General features: G+C 36.6%; 1 protein-coding gene across 2 annotated transcripts in view; it reads left to right on the top strand.

Annotated features, from left to right (window-relative positions):
• Positions 1–18,485, top strand: part of LOC140148974 (A disintegrin and metalloproteinase with thrombospondin motifs 9-like) — a 226,981-nt gene that overhangs the window by 120,497 nt on the left and 87,999 nt on the right. For both annotated transcript variants that reach the window (XM_072171087.1, XM_072171086.1), the window contains exons 10-11: positions 285–437; positions 15,842–15,986. In XM_072171087.1, the coding sequence (XP_072027188.1) occupies positions 285–437; positions 15,842–15,986 (298 nt within the window). The remainder of the gene's footprint in view (positions 1–284; positions 438–15,841; positions 15,987–18,485) is intronic.

Genomic DNA, 18,485 nt, shown 5'->3' with positions numbered 1-18,485 from the left:
GAATGGGGACCAGAAAATAACATGATATTAGTCAAAGTTGGGTCTGAGATTTGTATTATATATTTAGGTCACATCACCTTTAATTACATCCAGGCAAGAGAGAGATTATAAACAAGATTTGATATTAAACAAGAGCCCAATGTGAAAAACTTTACAATAATTGTGTAAAAATTGCAGAAGCAACACCATGTAAGTACTATGCAAGGCTTCAGCTTTCTTGTTATGAGTATCTGCTTTGCACAAGTTGACAGTTCTTTTAACATATGACACATTTGTAATTTCAGATTTAATTTACCACATGATGATAACTACAAATGTCGTGAACAAGCCAGTAGCAAGACATATAACTATGCTGTGATGGCTCCAACTCTCAACTACCATACTAGCCCATGGACATGGTCAAATTGTAGTAGAAATGAACTCACTGAGTTTCTTGAGTAAGTACCAACTATTTTTGCCCACTTATAAAGCATTTTTCACCCTGATGTGGCAGTGGCGTCAGTGCGCATTTCATTGGGTGCAGCTACAAATCGCTAATGTTCACTCAAAGCTTGGCATGAACAAAACGCTTTGACGTCACTGCCACATCAGGAAAATGCTTTAGTGTGGCACTATGAAGGCCTATACTCAGATTTGCAGATTTTGCTGCAATTGGCCTTGAGCTGGAATTTTACAATTTATGCAATGAAAATGGCTCGAAAACAAGCAATACATCGTTTTCTGATTGGCTGCTGGTCAGGCTGATGTAAAAGGAATGGTCCTTTCTGGGGTAAATGTTTATGATGCATAGTTTGTCAAAGGCCTTTAGAAATCTTTGCTTCAGCAAATCTGAGTATTCATCGGGCAAAAACTGCTAAATAATACTTATCAATCGCAACCACTGTAACATTTTTATGACATTTTCTTGTCTTCGTCCACTCTTCTATAAGAAAAGTGACTGGTCAGGTCAATATATCGATTAGTTGTTGTTAGCATGGCAGTATTAGTATTACTAGCAGCTAAAATTTGGGGCAAACCAATCCCAATTTGGTCTGTAACTTTGGCCGCAACTGAATGGATGGTAGCATTTTCACAATCTGACCTTATGCTTGATCATTAGTGATTTGTCTTTCAACCTCTGCTCTCTGTAACTGCTATTATGATACAACCATAACAGTGATGCCATACATTGGCCAGCATTTGACCCAGTCAGTGATATCATGGTTGAAGCTTTCCAGTCAGCAGACCATCAATTGGACTAGTGAGAAAAAGATTAGGATATCATCAGATCATGTGAGGCTTAAATAAGAGTTGGTGCTTGGTGATAGGAGCTAAAAAAGTGTAATCTTCTGTGCCATCATCCAGACAAGTTTAAGGTACATCCTGATGATGTTACTATTCTGAGTATATCACCTACATACATGCAGTGCTAGTATGAGATGAGGATGTGCAGGAAAGCTGTCTTTGAAAACAAAGTTGATGGTTTATTTGTACTCACACTCATTATTCACCTCATTTAGTTTTTAAAGGCATTCCTTTAGGGCATTTTGTTCAAAGAATCCATGTTTGAATCTAAGATTATTTATTTTTCGTTGGTGCATTCAGAAACTATGAATGATTTCATTCAGTTGTTCCTTTAAAAGACACCAGTCTACCTCACCTATTTTCCAAAAGTATGTGATTGAATAAGGGGCACAAAAGAACAGCCTATGCAATGTAAATCAAATGCAATGTTGGCTTATTTTACTGGGACATGTAATTCCTAGGAGATGATGAGGTAATGGAAAGAAAGGCTGTGTAAAAATTTAGAAGGATCCCAGTTAAATCTTGTCTTGCAGTCCCTACCAAAACTGAAATGAAGATTTCAAATGATGAGAGAAATTTTTATTTTTTGCAACTGGAAAATGTGCAACTTGAGAAATTGTTGCATGGAGCTTTGTAAAAGCCAAGGACAGTCAATTTTGAGTTTCCCATCGCAAGTTTATAATTGCTGAATTTGAATAAAGATTATTTTTTTCTGAAAGAGTTAGAAGACTGTCCAAAGAATAATTAAACCTGAACCTGTCATTATGCTATGATTTTTACAGTTTTCTTGTTCAATAGGGGTATTGTTTTATTGTAAATTATGAACCAACTTTGCTTGGCCTTAGATTAAACAGATAAAAGCTCCCTAACATGGTTTACATCAAGTTAGTTTAACTTTCCTGCAAGAGCACTAATGTCCGGCACCCATTCCAAAGGGACTGTTAAGTTCCTGAGCTGTTCAGCCTGATCAATAGGTATGTGATGGCTATCTGGGTAGGAAGCTTAGCCTGTAAAAAAGGCAACAAACAATGATGGGTAGGGCTAGGTCTATGCCACACCACTTAGCATATATAGACCACACAACATAGTACGAGTGGTGTGTATCTGTGTAATGTGTTCAGTTGTGATGTTGTTTGGCAAATGATAACCTGGCGGATTAACCTTTACTCTGTTTTCTCAAAAATTACATCTGATCTGATGATTTAATGGGAAACATCATTGGTCATAGAAATTAGATTTTTCAAAAGTTCGGCTAAAATTATTATCTTTTGAGTCCCTGCCTTTATATTATGTAATTTGGGCCAAGTGATGACTTTTAAAAATACTAATAGAATTACTGTGACAAAAACACTTTAATTTTGCATTAAATTAATTTACTGGTTTCTTCATGAATGGTGTGTGTCTATGCATAGAGCTGTTCTCTAGACATCTCACCTGACACAACAAAGCCATAATTGTCATGATGTGGTTTTAGGCCTGTGGCTTCACCACATATTGCATTTGGACTTGAGCCAGTAGAAAGTTTTGATGATTCCCTCTGAAGAATAGTTGGCCATGATTTTGAGTGCTGGAATGTTAAACTGCCTCTGCAATCTTGAACATGTTGTTGAGGGTTAGTTTGAATGAAATGAGTGGATGCAAATTGAGGGGGAGGGAAAGTCCTTTCTATCCATTGAGGGAAGGAAGGTTCTATCTTGGCAAACCATATGAGAATCAAAGATATTATACCTAAAGAGTACCTTCTCCTCCATTTTAGCATGTCGATCATGGAGGGTAAAATGGTGTACGTACCCCAGCTCCGGATTAGTTCACCGTGCACCCGTTAAACTTTGATTTCAAGTGTGTGTTTGTTTGCGTCATGCATGTAATGTGTAGTGCAGATAATGTGTAGTAAGTGCGGTGTGCCCAAACCTATGTAACATGTAAGTTTAAAGACACACATTTTTGTTAAATTTTCGGGGATTTGCCAACAACTGCCAGAAGTTCACTATTTTGGTCTCAATGCATAGCAAATCAAGATGGTGGATTTACCATAGGGTTACACGCAGGCCAATTCTTGAGACAGTACTCTTTGATCTAATCTCTTTGATTAGTATGCACAAAATTAAACATACAGGCATGCATGCATTACCAGAAAAAAAGAATATGTAGTTATAAAAAATGGATGATTGCTATACATGTATTTTACTGATGTAGCTACATTCATCCCAAAACATTAAATAGGTGAGTCCATCATAAAGACTAATTGCACTACTAAGAAATCTGTGTAAAAGACCCATCTTTTTGCACACCTTACATCTAGTCCATGTCAGAGTGTGCACTGCAAAGCACTTGGAAGAAAGAAATACTAGGATATAGTAAACTTCTAATACTTATGTTAAGTTAATAGGTAAAAGGCTCTTGGTCTCTTCTGTAATATGTACTTGATATTGAATGTATGACTGGATGATGGAAATAAACCTTAATATAACATGACATGCTAGTACAGCATCTTCAATCTTAAATATGAAGCCAGGTCTTTGAATTTGAACTATATCTTCATCTGTTTCAATATCTGTACTTATTTGAACCAGCATCAAATAAAAGAAAATCAAGGTTAATCATTCTAGTACCTCAGGAGGAGTCAAGTTTACAGTGCAACCTTCCCATATATTTTGTTCTTAAGTTTCCCTCCCCTAGGGTTACCTGAGATGTGATGTACAGTTGCAAGTTGATAACAAAAAAAGGAGCTGGGAAGACACAATGAACCATTGAACTTGTTACCTTGCACAGAGCAGACAAGCAATTCAACTCCCCTGGATAATCAATAATGACTTTCCTTTAGGCAAATTTGGGTAACAGTCACTATGGGGATACGGGATATTGGTCCCACTTTGGTACCTGGAGAAACCTGTGTGCAATCTATGGGTGAAGATTAAGAAGTGGGGGTCATTTCTGTGGAGGGAAGGAAGGAAGGGGCTGCTGTGTTGTTGAACTGCCTAAATTGATTCATCACTCTTGACAATTTCTAGTGCTGGGTAGGGGCTGATTGTTTGTATAGGTATACCAAGGGGAAGATATCTGAAAGGGGATGATGGAAGAGTCTCTTAATGTCAATGTCTTTGTGGGCTAAAAAGTATTCCCGCTGGTATAACATGAATAGTATCATTTCATGGTTGCTACTGGGTAATGGATGATTTATTCCAATGTTAATTCTCAGATCAAAAGGTAATCCTGACCCCAATCACCATTTCTTAATTGGAACTACTTGCCTATATCTTAGCCTACAGGTGACCCCATTATAATTGTGGATATATACCTGCAGCTTTTGGTATTAAATGCAATGTAAATGCAATGTAATTGTGGTAATCTGTTAGTTTGGGCTTAAATATTTTTTGCTAGTCTAATTGATTTTGACATAAAGGGTTCTGTGTAAAATAAGCATTGGCAAGATGTGGATTATAAAGCACCCAGACATACGAACATCGAACAAACATGTCAAATTGTTCAGAAAATAGCTGTAACTTATGTAACTGAATAGTGAAATGTTTCAAAAATGTGCTGCTGCTGTGTGATTAAAGTAGAACTTTGAAATAAATGGGGAAAAGTGATCATTGGTTCAGCATTTGATGTGATGACTGTCTGGAATGGAGGTCAGGTAATGACCTGAAGAATGTAAGGAGACAGAAACTCTCTATAGTGTATCTGGCCTCAAGTTGAGAGTAAAGACATGTTGGATTTTGCTGTGTCAGATTCAAATTGTGTATGTTTATAACCTAAGCCTGCGGAGCGGCATATATACACGCCTAGTAGGCTATTTGCTGTCTGTACGCTTGCGATGAAACCGTATAAATGTGACATGATCAAGGGGAATGAGTCACTTGTCGACCCTGGTCGAAAATGAGTTTTACATATGTTTCTAAAGAGGACATTGAGCGCTTGCAGAAACTGAAAATCCCATGTTGATATGACTTTTCTTTGGGAAGTTACGTCAATTTATCAATCGCTGAAAACAATATAAAACAAAAGAATTTTTACACTTTCTTTGCCAATATATCAAAATCAATATTAGCGTCATCCGACTCATTTCCCTTGATCGTGTCACAAATGCACTGATTCGAATCTGCAAAATCCAACATGGTATTACCCTAAACTTGAGACAAGACACACTATAGGCCTACATCTAAATGGAAGTATATACAGTCACCGAAATGGTCAGAAGAAAGATGGTTCTTAATTTTGCAAATTATTGAAAAGATTCCAGGATTAGGTTTAGGATTAGTATTAGAGTTAGGGTTAGGGTTTTGTAACTCTAAAAATGGCCAGAGACATCTAGAATAAAAAATATTCTGATTGTTTCTAACACACTATTGCTCAGATGCTGCTCTACGTCTGTATTGGAAAGAACTGTGGTTAATCATTTGGTGGTATGTAGTTCCTGGAGATAGCGACATATGACATGAAATATATTTTCATTCACCATGCTAGATATAGGATGTGATAGAAAAAGGATGGCATCATCTTGTAATAAAGAAATAGCAGAGTGTAAATAGGGCTTAATGCTGTTTGATACATCATAGGGCAGCCAATACTTAGTCCAACCCTGCCCTTTGACTAGGCTTACCTGTACTATGCTGCTACAATTTGACTGACATATTTATGCAGTAATTTACAGGTCAATTGTTGTTCTGGTTCCCATGCATGCAAAGGACTTCAGAACTGGCATGAACTTGCAAAATTGTTACATATTTAACAGTATTATCTTCAACATTCCTTGCAAAATGTTCATGGTCAATTTAACCAGACAACATGATTGACAAATAGAAGTTTTTATGTAAGGATAGGTTACACCAAATGCGACTGATTTGTCTGAACTATTTTTGTGAACTTATTATTACTTAATATTGTGTATTATCATTTGCATCCATTTTGAAACCAGCCAGAAACAATTCTTCAGTATTGCATGTTTGGGCATATCAGCATATCAACCAGGATTGTCTTAACAAGCAAGTGGTTATTGGCTTGTGTCTTTACTTTTGATTGTGTAATTATTTTAACAAGGCCTAAAATGTTCATTTAGGGTATACATAATAAGACTTCTGCTCTGGGAAAGTAAATGCTGCTAAATTGGCTGCAATTTGAGCAAGAGGTAGTTTGTGTGGCTGTTTACTAGGCATACCTTCATCCACATTCTTTATTTGCCCATTCTTGCTGCTTTTGTTCCATTGAAGCTCAAGATTTATAGTTCAAGTTCAAGAGTAATACCAAATTTGAGGAGTTGTGAGAAATCAACAACAGCATCCTAGCAACAATGGTATACTGTTCAGTGTTTGTTCACACATAATTTTGTCAGCTCTCCCCCTCAGTTATAATAGTTTCATCACAAATATTAAAACTTGTATGCCTGTCCATCATGACTGATTTTATTTTCTAGGTTAAATTCAGGTTATTTTAATTTTGAAACATTTAGTAAAATGAACAAATCTAGACGTGAATTAAGCAAAAATAATTGTGGTGAGTAGAAATGTATTTAAGAATGGAGTACAAAGCAAATGTTTTGATTTTGGCATTCTGCTGAGTGGGTAATACCTTGTAGTAGTGTGTTTAGTCTTATGAACTTTTAGCCTGGGAAGTGCCATTGTGTTTTGGCAGAGCAGAACAAAATTGTGAAACAGACCTTTAACTAACAACACAAATTACCTTCACAAACTGAGTATTTTATTCATATGAATTTGTGTGGTATTTTACGAGCTTGGGAAGTTTTTAAGTCCTACATGTTTTCTATGTTCAATTCTGAATTCTCATGGCTGATGATGATAAATCTTGCATCAAAAATCAGAATTGAAATTACCAGATAGCAGTGGGACATCCAGAAAGGGAGGTGGATAGGCAGCATGGGCCTTACCATACCAATCAGGACCCTTGCTTTCCCCTTCTCCCTTCCCCCATGAACAGAGAGTCTAAATACAGGAGTAAGATCAGATTTTGTCCCCTCAGACACAGCAATTGCTTTTCATGTTGCCCTCTATTCACCAGTGGCAGCACCAAGTCGGGGGCAAATTCCCTCGGTCAGAACTCGTGCCCCCAGTTAAAACACAACCGTATGAAAGTGTCCCCTTTTTGCAACAAGTTTGTGCAAAATTTGAACATTTTGCCCCCCCCCCCTGAAATTCACTTCTGCAATTTGATCATGTTTATTTCTGTATACTTCTGATGTAGGGTAAGAAAGTTCATAACAGGATTCATCGGTTTGGTTGATTGAAATTGAGGATAGCTAAAGTTCATCTACAGAGGCTTGGTAGTATTATAAATCATATTATGCAGTAGACTTGTCATATGACATGTAAAAAAGTTATTGCATTCTATATGAATATGTGTGAAGAAAACAAATTTAAGACAGATCCCACAGAAAATAAAGTATAAACTATAAATTTATTTTCATTTTTCAGATTTCTCAAGTTCAAAGGGTTCCAATTTTCCAATATGTGATGCTTTCAAAATGAATAACCAACATACTTTCAGCAAAAGGTTAAAACAACACAGACAATGTCAAAGTGTTGACAGGCTGCTGGTATTCAGGATGTAGATATGTTATACCAGGTAAAGGGCAAGGTTTAACACAGGTGTACATGACCCTTCTTGTCTGCCATGGGAAGGGGGTAAATTTGAGCTGTTCTCATGACTTCTTACCTTTGTCATAACAGGTACTTGTAGATCGCCTCCTGTAGTATGCAATATAGGTGACAAAGGTTTGTTGATATAGGATCAGTAAAACTCAACCATGTGTCTCACTTATGACTTGAGGTCTCCTAAAATTAAAGGCACTTGTGTATTATTATGGGATACCTCCTGTGGGAAGATATTGAATGTGTAGCATGGGAAATGACTCTTGACAATGGAGACTTGACTGGGTAGGATTGGGTGTCAATTTGGGTGGTAATTGGTCTGCTGTAGAAGAAATGTAATAGAGTTACTCACAATTATTTCTGCAGGATTTAATAACCAACGATTTGGCCTTATTTTGATTAGGTCTGCATTTGTAAGAAAGAGGAAAATTTGTGTGGAAACAAAGAATATCACCATAAGGGACAGATTTCCTCACATACTTGGATGTATAAATATGTCAAGTGGTGTAAGAAAATGAGTTAGCTATACCCAGTGATGCAACAAATTACAGAGAAAAGATCCTAATGGGTTAAAGTAACTATAAAACCTCTGAACGATGTTGCCAACATATTATGATATAGTGACAATGATATTAAAGAAGATTCACCATTTTAATTGTCTGCCTTTCTTACAAAATTTCATCCTAGAATTAGTCTATTTGAGCTATTAGGTGCACACAGAAAATATGGTCTAGGAATTTTGAATAGTTTGAATGCAGGAACCCTAGAGGGACAACCAACCCCTCTGATCTACACCATTGTGATTGGAGATTGGATCAAGGGAATCAAGTTCCCAAATGCAATGTTACTTTTGCATTGTGTGGGTGAAATGTTACAACTACAGCTAATTAGCAATAGGATCCCATAGGAAACTGGGACAGAGTCAGTGAACTTTATCATCTCAGACAATTTATTACAAAAGTGAACTGTATTGATTCACAAAGTGAAGCAATTTTATCAGAAATGTATTACACTTTAATTTGACAGCTGGCAGCTAGAATAATAATTGTATAAATGGACTGGTATAATACCTACCAACAAATATTCAACATAATAATTTTAGAAGCCCTACATTTTAATCTTTGATTTTGTACACTGAAACTGCAATTATTGTTAACTGATATTATTACAGAAGACAATGACACTAAAATGTGTTAGAATCTCATGTGGTTCCTATGAAATAAGATCAATTGTCTTAGAGGGATGTTTAGTTGGTGGTATTGTTTTTCTAGCCCTAGTATTACCATGATAACCATCACATAAAGTATCATATTGAAACCATAGCAATTATCAGGAGATGATGATGTTGAAATCATGATGCTATGCGTGGCTGTACACTACATCTCTCTAACTTTTTCTCTCTGCCCTGGGCTGTTTCTTACTGTAACACTTTCATCCATTGTGGTTTATGTTTCTTGAAAGACTGCTTCTTTATAATACCATGCAGGCAAGGAACTTGATAGCTGGTGTTCAAATAAATCCTGTATTGTGATTTTTGTACAAGAGGGATTTGGACCTGGTACTATTAGGGTATGATTTTGTCATGAAAACACGTCGTGTATAAACTGCTTTAGGTGAAGTTAGTAAGTTTAATCCATGAATATTTCGCTGCTGTCTCAAAATATTTTTACATGGTTTTGCATCACATTTGTGACCTGTTACAGCGAAATGTACCTTAAGGATAATATTTTGGAAATGGTGATTTAATGTTAATTTGGCAGACAATTAAATAAGCTTTGAAACTATACTATTGTTATTTGCATAGTGGTTTCCATTGTGGAGATATGAAGGGAAAAAAAGTGAATTTTCTTATTATTTTCTATATATTCTGCAAATTTTAATCACCAATATCTCAGTACTATTCTGGCAAACTTTAGGTACCTTTTACCGTAACAGGTCAAATATTTGCTGGTAATTTTCTTGATCTTTGAACCAATTGAGAGAGGCATACTTTGGGACAAAGAAACAAATGCAACTTGCTTCACTCACCTTTGGCAGTCTGTGTTTCATACAGGACCAAGTCTATAGAGCCTACATGCACTGATTGTATATAATCATGGTAAAGAATCTGAGATCTTGATATCACACTATTATTTCACAGAAACCTTTTAGTATATTTCAGTTCAGGTAAAGTAAAAAAATATTGGGGTGGCCATCAAGAAAATGGGGTGTCAAAATCATTTTTGTGTCCAAATTGATATGATGTCTATATAAATAAAAGGAAGTCGCTAAATCTTGTCCAGAAGCAGGCTCCGAGATGCTTTCACTTTCAGCTCTGATTTATTCGTATATTGATCGGGTACATATTGCCATTAAACCATCTGACATTCATTTTTGCAAAACTATTCAATCACTATGGAAATAACAAAAAAAATGGTCGGTTGCTAGGCCGTTGAGGTCAGTAACCTTATGGGTCAGGTCATGACAGCAAACGCGTCAAATGCAAGCGATGTCCACCACGCGCTGTAAGTGGCGAGTCACGCACCTGGCGAGACATGGTTTCACGCAGCATTGCGGCGCATGGTATGGACGCACCTAATGTTGGCTTACCGCGCAGAGGCCTCACGTATGTCACGCCCAGACAAACAAGTATCATGGTATGTGTGTACGTGACTGACTGCTTCTCTGAGTCAGTGGCGGATCCAGGAATTTGGGAAGGGGGGCACACTCGGAAGTTTTTTGCCGCCACCTTTTTGAATGGCCACGAAGCACCATTGTGTCGCGCGCCGTGCAGCCGGCTGTGTCCCCTCAGAATTGGAAACTTGGTCAAAGCAAAGGCCTTGAAGCAATTTCGGGGGATCATTGGGTGTTAAGCTGATGAAATGGGGGGTCATTGGGTGACAGATTTGCAAAAAGTCCACTTTTCAGAGGAATGTTAAAATGTAGCCAACAGAGTCGTGCAACTGTTCAGTAGGCCTATAGCCCGAAAAGGTTAAATGTTAGGGGGTGGATGAGCCCACTTTAGTGGAACTTGAAAGTCCACATTTTGGAAATGCTGCGGCCCCGCAAATAAATCCTGGCTCTAATGTAGGCCTAGCTATTAACAACACGGGCTCGCTTAAAATGTTTTGCTGCAACTTTTAGCAAACATGTTGCTTACATGTTTTATACCATTATAACCCGAAATTGAAACGTTTTTTCCCTAGCAACCTCTTCTAACATTAATGTTTTATGTTTGTTGGGATAAAGTAAAATCAACCATTTTGTCACGAGCTGTTTCAAAAGAAATCTGAGGGATTGAGTGAGTAACAACATTATCACATGTCTGGATATTCACGTCTGGATATTCAAGTTTAGCTTCTTTAATATGACAGGAGCTAACATATGATTATCAAGCTAACATGATCATTACTATACTGGATGAAAAATCTACACCAAGATACCATGATTATCATCACCGTTGACCATGTTTACTAACACTCCCGCTTACTAACCGCTCCCGTTTATTAACTAGCGGGGACCAGCAAGCGCTGGGTCTCCCGCTAGTTATAAATAATATCAGAAGTTAGACAAGGGGAAATGTCATGCTTAACCAGTTGCAAATTGAGGATATGTTGTTTGTGATCCATCATACCACTGGCTAGAAACATAGACCATCGAAATATGTTTTGATGGGCTATGCTAGAAATAACATGTAGTACACGCTCAAAGCAGAGTATACGCTCAAATCATAGTTTGTTAAACTGATACCTCTGTAGGCTTATGTGTTACGAGCTCATCATACGTGATGATATTTGGTGCTGGTGAAATGTTTGGCATCAATCACTGCTTACCACATGCTCCTACCAATGTTGTAAAATGATGTTAATACTTTCTCTAGTTTTGAAATTATTTTGAGTGTTAGTCCCATCAGGACTCAAGCCTGTTGTTTCTGCATACAAATGAAACAAGTCCTGTAGCGCTATCATTTACAAATCAACATGATTATTAGGTAAGGAAAGCAAGAACATAATCCTGAAGTTCATTCAACTGTCATCTGTATTATCACGACAGACCACAATGGCCTCATCCCTATGCCATAGTTCAATAACCTCAATTAAACAATCATAGTGCAAAATTTGACCTCAAGTTGCAGAGCATGAGTTTTTGTACCCAAATTGTCAAAGGTCATTCAATGAATGTGCAAATGTATTGAGGTTAAATAACTGCCCTGATAGATGAGCATGTTGTGGATCCTAGTGTATTATGGGTCGATCCTTCATGTAATTATTTCGTGTAATCTAATCCTAACTCTAACCCTAATCCTAACCCTAACCCTAAGCCTAATCCTAATCATAACCCTAATCCTAACCCTAACCCTAATCCTAACCCTAATCCTAACCCTAAACTAACCCTAACTCTAACCCTAACCCTAATTTCGTGTAAAATTACATGAAGGAATAACCGTATTATGGTGGCATGTCCAGATATTTATAAATTCAGTCATGATGGATACAGGCAGAGTTATCCAGCAAGATGAGACGGGTGGGATATCCCCACTATTTGGCTTGCTACATTTGGCATCTTATGTAAAGTGTGTGGATCAGCAAGTAAAGAATATGTATCTTTTGCCTGGAGGCTGAATGGGATCAAATCTTGTTATGTGTTTGGAAATTTGTGATGAAAAGTGCTTTAGTCACCATCCCGGTTGTTTGTTCTTGAATTTGGGTCTCTAAGGATTGGTCCTAGTTCTTGCTCACAGAGGCGACTTATCTTTTGCTCACATTCCACGAGAGCATGATGTTTTATGCAAATTGCATTTCCCCTCAGATTATGACTTTCCTGTGGACATTGTGTCATGCCCAGAAACCTTCAATCATGGAGGGGGGGGGGGAGCTAGATGACTAAATGTGTATAATTTTATCTGGTTTTTTTTCATGGCAGGAGGGGGCTTGACCCCCTGAAGAAATGTTCAAAGGTCAAGTATAACTGTATAAGCATCTAATTTAGCAAGCCTGTCATACTACTTGTTATTTTTGGCATGCTTAATGAGTCTTTGATTATATAAGCATTTATTTTCATAGCACCAGGTTGTCAAAAACAAACCCCAGAAGACTTCTATTTCCTACTGTTAACAAACCCCCCTTCCTAAACCTGTAACTCCAAGGAACATTATGTCAGTCGCTAAGCAACAAAGGAGGGTTGAAGGTGTACCATGCTTTTGGGGTACCTTTTCAGCAATTTTGTATCGATGGCTTGGTTTTCAGTGGAGACCAATGCACCCAAATGGGTGCATTAAGACAAAAGTGCCCAATTAGTGCCCTAGTGATGATAGCAGCGTATATTTTCAGTATTCTGCTGTTATATTATACTATTTGAGATTTCAGCAGATCAGACCCCTGTATGGCCATGTGGGGGTAATTTTAGGGGTTATTTTGAGGGTCATAGACTCAAATAAAGACTGGTATCTGCCATTTTTGGATTCAGCAGGTCCAAATTAGGTAAGAAAACTTGGATACCAACTTTTACTCACAAATGCCTGGCCATTTGATCACATTTTCCTCTAGTCTACATGAAATAGGACAGTTGATTTTGACCCTCTATTTGGTCTGCTTCCTTCTATTAGCTGAACCTGCCCTTAATAATCTTCATCTACTTACTTATTTAGAGGTACTCTGTGTCCCAAATTTGTCCTAGACACACTGGAAATGAGTAAAGCAGACAGAATAGGATGCATGTAGGGAAATAGGTAGATTACATGGGATGGAAAGGAGGGAGCCACTACAATTTATTGGATTTATTTTGAGATTTAAGGTTAACAAGCTTCTGTTCAGGTGATATAAGATAAGCTGCTTGTACAGCTTGCCTAAAGGCTTGATACATTTTAGTGAATCCATGCTTGATTTTTTGTCTCGTTAATTATTTTGTAAACTTTATTTTCCATCCAGTTCATTGCCAGATTAATTTTCACTTAAAGAGTGAAGTATGCTCCGTCTACTAATACTAATACCACAAACAGTCGGCCAATTTTGAAAATGGCGGACCGGGAAAGAATGTTTGTATTTTGCCCATCAATGTTAAGATAGTCTGTCTCATCTCAAGTTGAGAATAATGTTGGATTTTGCCGATTCTAATTGCGCATGCTATCTAATCTCGCGATGTGTATACACACGCGCAGGAGGGTGACTTGTCCCTACCTTGGCAATGCAGCCATGTAAGCACGCTCATTCAAATCAAATCAGCCACGGCAAAATCCAAGGTGTTTAATAGAGTAAATACATTTATGTACATTGAAGCTTGTATTAATACTAAACTGGAATTGGCAGACCACCAAAGAAGTTAAATGTTCATCACACATCCTTGATTTGAGTAACAAAATATGCAAATTAACATGAAAGTGATCTTGGTTTTACATTTGCAGTCATGTTGCCTATACTGTGCTCTGGAAAACATTCTTGCATTTCTTTTAATATCAAATGTTACCAGTCAACTTAAATTTGATATGCTGTGATCTGAAATTGAAGGTCATGTGACCCACACCAGGATATTGTTAGCTACCCTTGTATTCAAGAATGTGATACTGTAGTGCTAGCCAAAAATAACAAAAAACATTAAAAATGATGGGAAAGGTAAAAACATCATTAAAATTATAATCTTCTTTTGATTGTTGAACTTTTGAATAAAAACATTATGAAATGTAAAACTTTTAGTGACAGTAATTTCCACAACACAAGTGGTTTCATGTTTGGAGTTCAAATATAGTTCCACTGTTCAAAAATGAACAAATGAATAACCAAACACAATAATTTGTGTACAGATTCTTCTTGCAGACATCCATCACTGTCAATGATATTGCAGATTTTGTCTCCTTGTTATAACTTACTGTAGCTGCATAAATGTGTACTATGCTTTGTTCAGTATCGCATGCCCTCTTCCTAACTAAGGGGATTTGACCTCGGTAAAGGAAGGCTGGGGATACAGTTGTAACCATATGTTTTGCAGATATAGATTTGTACATATATCTGATTGTATAAAATTGTTGATAATGAGATGCCAAAAGTAAAAGTTCAACATCATCTGCGAAGGAAAATGTTGAGAATGATACTGTACTTCATGCTGATATACTAAAGAAATGTACTGCACTTAGTGTAGGTGTATTTGTTATTTATTTTGTTATGAATTTACTTAGTTTGTGTTGAGGTAAACCAGGAGGTGATGAATTGTTGTGAAATGACCCAGTAAGACACTAATGTATGTGTGTGTGACCTATCATTGGGTGTCTGTCTGGGGCATATGCTCTGGTTTATTTTAAGAATGCCTCACAACAGTGCAACTAGTTCCTCACAGACAGGGTAAAAGAGTAAACGTAGATCAAGAACTGCATAATACAGGTATATAGCTTCCCTCCTAAAACTGTGTTCATAAATTGTTGTGTTTGTCAATTAAATTATGATCTATCAATTGCTCAAACATAACAATATCTAAAATGTGGCACTCTTTTTTAGGGAACATACAATATGTCCTCTAATAAATGCCCTTCCTCTAATAAACGCCCCTCCAGTCTTTTTGAAAAATTGAATAAATAAATGCCCCCTTATTAACTCCCCATGAAACAAACAATATCCATGCTATCTTGTGCAAGTAAGCTTACACCACACGGACACGGTTCACACACGATCGGTAATGGTGCTAGTATTGGCAAAAGAAAACAGTGAACCTGTGGTCATTTATCCGAAGTTCATAGTTATTTCCGTGTGATTTTTAAGCTTACCTAACAAATTTTCCAGGAATTTTCATTATAAAAATGATGTTTAATAAATGCCCCCCTTTTCAAAAATGTCACAGCTCAAGAGCGTTTATTAGAGGATATATGGTACATGTAATAAATATATCATTCAAGTTAGATAAATGGATAAACTGTTGGTTTGATATTTGGTGAAAAGAAGTATACCTGACTTTCTATGTTCTAATTCTTCAATATTTTCTTGCTACAGTATGGATTATGGACAGTGTTTATTAGACAAGCCAAGTGACTCCCAACCTTTACCCACCTATCTACCTGGAGAGGTGTACAATGTCAGCAAACAGTGTGAGCTAGTCTTTGGTGGAGGATCTACAATCTGTCCATATCACTATATGGTAGGTGATAGAAATTGATGATAGAGTCTACTCCTGTGCAACAAGATCTTTGGATGAGGTGATGTGACTATAAACATGCATCTTCACCTTAAAAAGCAGGTCAAAAAGTGTCATGCCATACATGTATTTATCTGTTGCCAGATATCATAGCCTCAAATTGTACACTATGAAACTATTGAGTAGACACATATTTGCATTATTTCAAAATCTTACAACTTTATCATCGATTCTTCAATTCCACAAAATGCTGTTAGGTTTTAACACCTTATAAAATTTACAAGCAATTGGATGACATATTAAAAGCAACATAGCGCAAGTCACAATATTTTGACATAACATTGTTTTGTGATCAGTAGATATGATGTGACTGGGCAGAAATCATTCTTATAGGTATAAAGTAGAATGAACTTTCTTGTGGAATGCAAGCTAGCCAGACATTTTCAATCTAATTTTGGGTAAAATTTGACACGTGCAACTCTCGCGCCATGGTTGGAAAAACAAACCAGTATTATAACATTGGACATTTTAAAAACATTTTTACTGTCAAAACAAGTGTTTTCAGATGGTTTTCGAAAATGCTGCACAAAATCAGGTGAATTTTCACTTAAGGCCATGATCTTAAAAGTACAATAATTCTCTTTAAAAATTGTTTGTCCCATCATAGACTCCAGGCACCATGTAATGTGCAATAGAAATTGGTTAGTATGTTTTTGATGAGAAATGAACATTTGGAGAGACCATGCAAGTCATGAGTAATAAAGTCAGACTGCAATTTTATTTGAAGAATGGTTTTATTATTTGTGTAATTCTATTCTATTCGATTTGATTCGATTCGATTCGATTCGACTCGACTCGACTCTATTCTAAGAAAAAATGTTTTACGGGTGGACAGACCTTTGTTTATGAAATTTTAATTGCGGTCACAATCAAGCTCATCACTGATTTTTTTTTTGCTAGTTATGAAACATAAATTGTGCTGCAATTGTTTACATGCAGGCCAGGCTAGGCCAGGCCTACATACATTCTCATACTCATCGTACGCAAAGACTCATATATTCTCTCTCTTCAAAGAGGCATAAATGTCCAAGTGAACTTTTAAACTCAATCATTAAAAGCAGTAACATTATTCCAAACCCTATCCTGATTCCTTAAGGCCTCATTGCATATAGTATGGTGGTCTTTTTTATACCCACCTTTACATTAAATATAATCAGTTTGGCCCATTTATTTATATTGCACATGAACATGAACAAGAAAATAAAATGAACTTGTCTCAGGTTTTAAAATATGAAAGTTGTAAGTACCTGTCATCCATAAATTAAGTTGTTACAAGTTACTACAGAGTGGTTGTTTAATTTATATCACATTTCCCCTTCCTCATATTAGCCTCAAATGTGTATTTTATTGACAGCCCCCTCCCATACGGCATAAATCATCAACTTTAAATTAATGTTTTGGGGTTTTACCATAAAATGTCTGCTGTAGGTAAACTTGGACAGCATTTAATTTTGAGGTGAATGCTGAAAAATGAACTATGTTCATTGTATGTTGTAACATAAGTTATTTGGAGTAATATGTGTGTGTAACTTCAACCAAATTTATTACAAAGTATGGATAATGTTTTGGAAATGTATTTTCAAATTTATATAGTTCCAGATTTGGTGTCTACATCATAAACATATGTGTCTGTTAATCAAGATAAGAAAATTGCAAGCAATTTTTCTAATACTAAACAGATACTAGAGGACTGCACTTAATCTGGTCAATTAGACCAAGAAGGTGTTTTAAGTCAAATTTGTGTTGAAAAACAAGATGTAAAAATATCAGAAACAAATTCTTCACCTAATTTCCATGTCTCAGTCTACCATTGCACAGTGTGCCTTTGTAACTGCACAATAAACTTGTATTACATTACAGACAAAGAAATACATAGTAAAAATCTACCAGTCTGTGAATATACTAAATATGGTAAATCCTATAGCTATTATCCAGGGGAATCTGACCCAAATGATGACAACCCTTATTAATGCTCATCTTACCCCTGCTGAGCCCAGGTATATCATGAGCAAACTACAGATCAGATTGCTGGTAAATACCAGCAGCGGAAGTAACACTGATGTCAAGGCATGGTCCCCTGTGTAATTGTTGCACTTGTAAAATTAGTTGTATTTTTGTAATGTGGTATCTGTATACATGAACACAGCAAAAACATTGAAGTGAAGATTACCCTAAATATCATCATTTTTGCTTATTCATTTCCGTAAACAAGATTTAATTCCAAATACAGTAACACCCCGAGTAACACATGGAAATCATAGGATTAATGTGAGGCCAGAAAAAAATTGTTGTGTTGCCCTTACATGAAAACTGTGGACTGTGGATAGGGTTAATTGGGCTGTCGTTTTTTCCCCTTTCGTACTCCAACTCAACCATTTAAAACAAAAACCACATAGCGGATTTACACAAGATCATGTGCTTTACAGAAAGTTGCTGATCACT

This window comes from Amphiura filiformis, chromosome 3 (genome assembly GCF_039555335.1).
Source record: "Amphiura filiformis chromosome 3, Afil_fr2py, whole genome shotgun sequence".
Classification (NCBI taxonomy): Eukaryota; Metazoa; Echinodermata; class Ophiuroidea; order Amphilepidida; family Amphiuridae; genus Amphiura; species Amphiura filiformis.
Note: the sequence above shows the minus strand (reverse complement) of the source record. Positions and strands in the feature narration are given on the sequence as shown.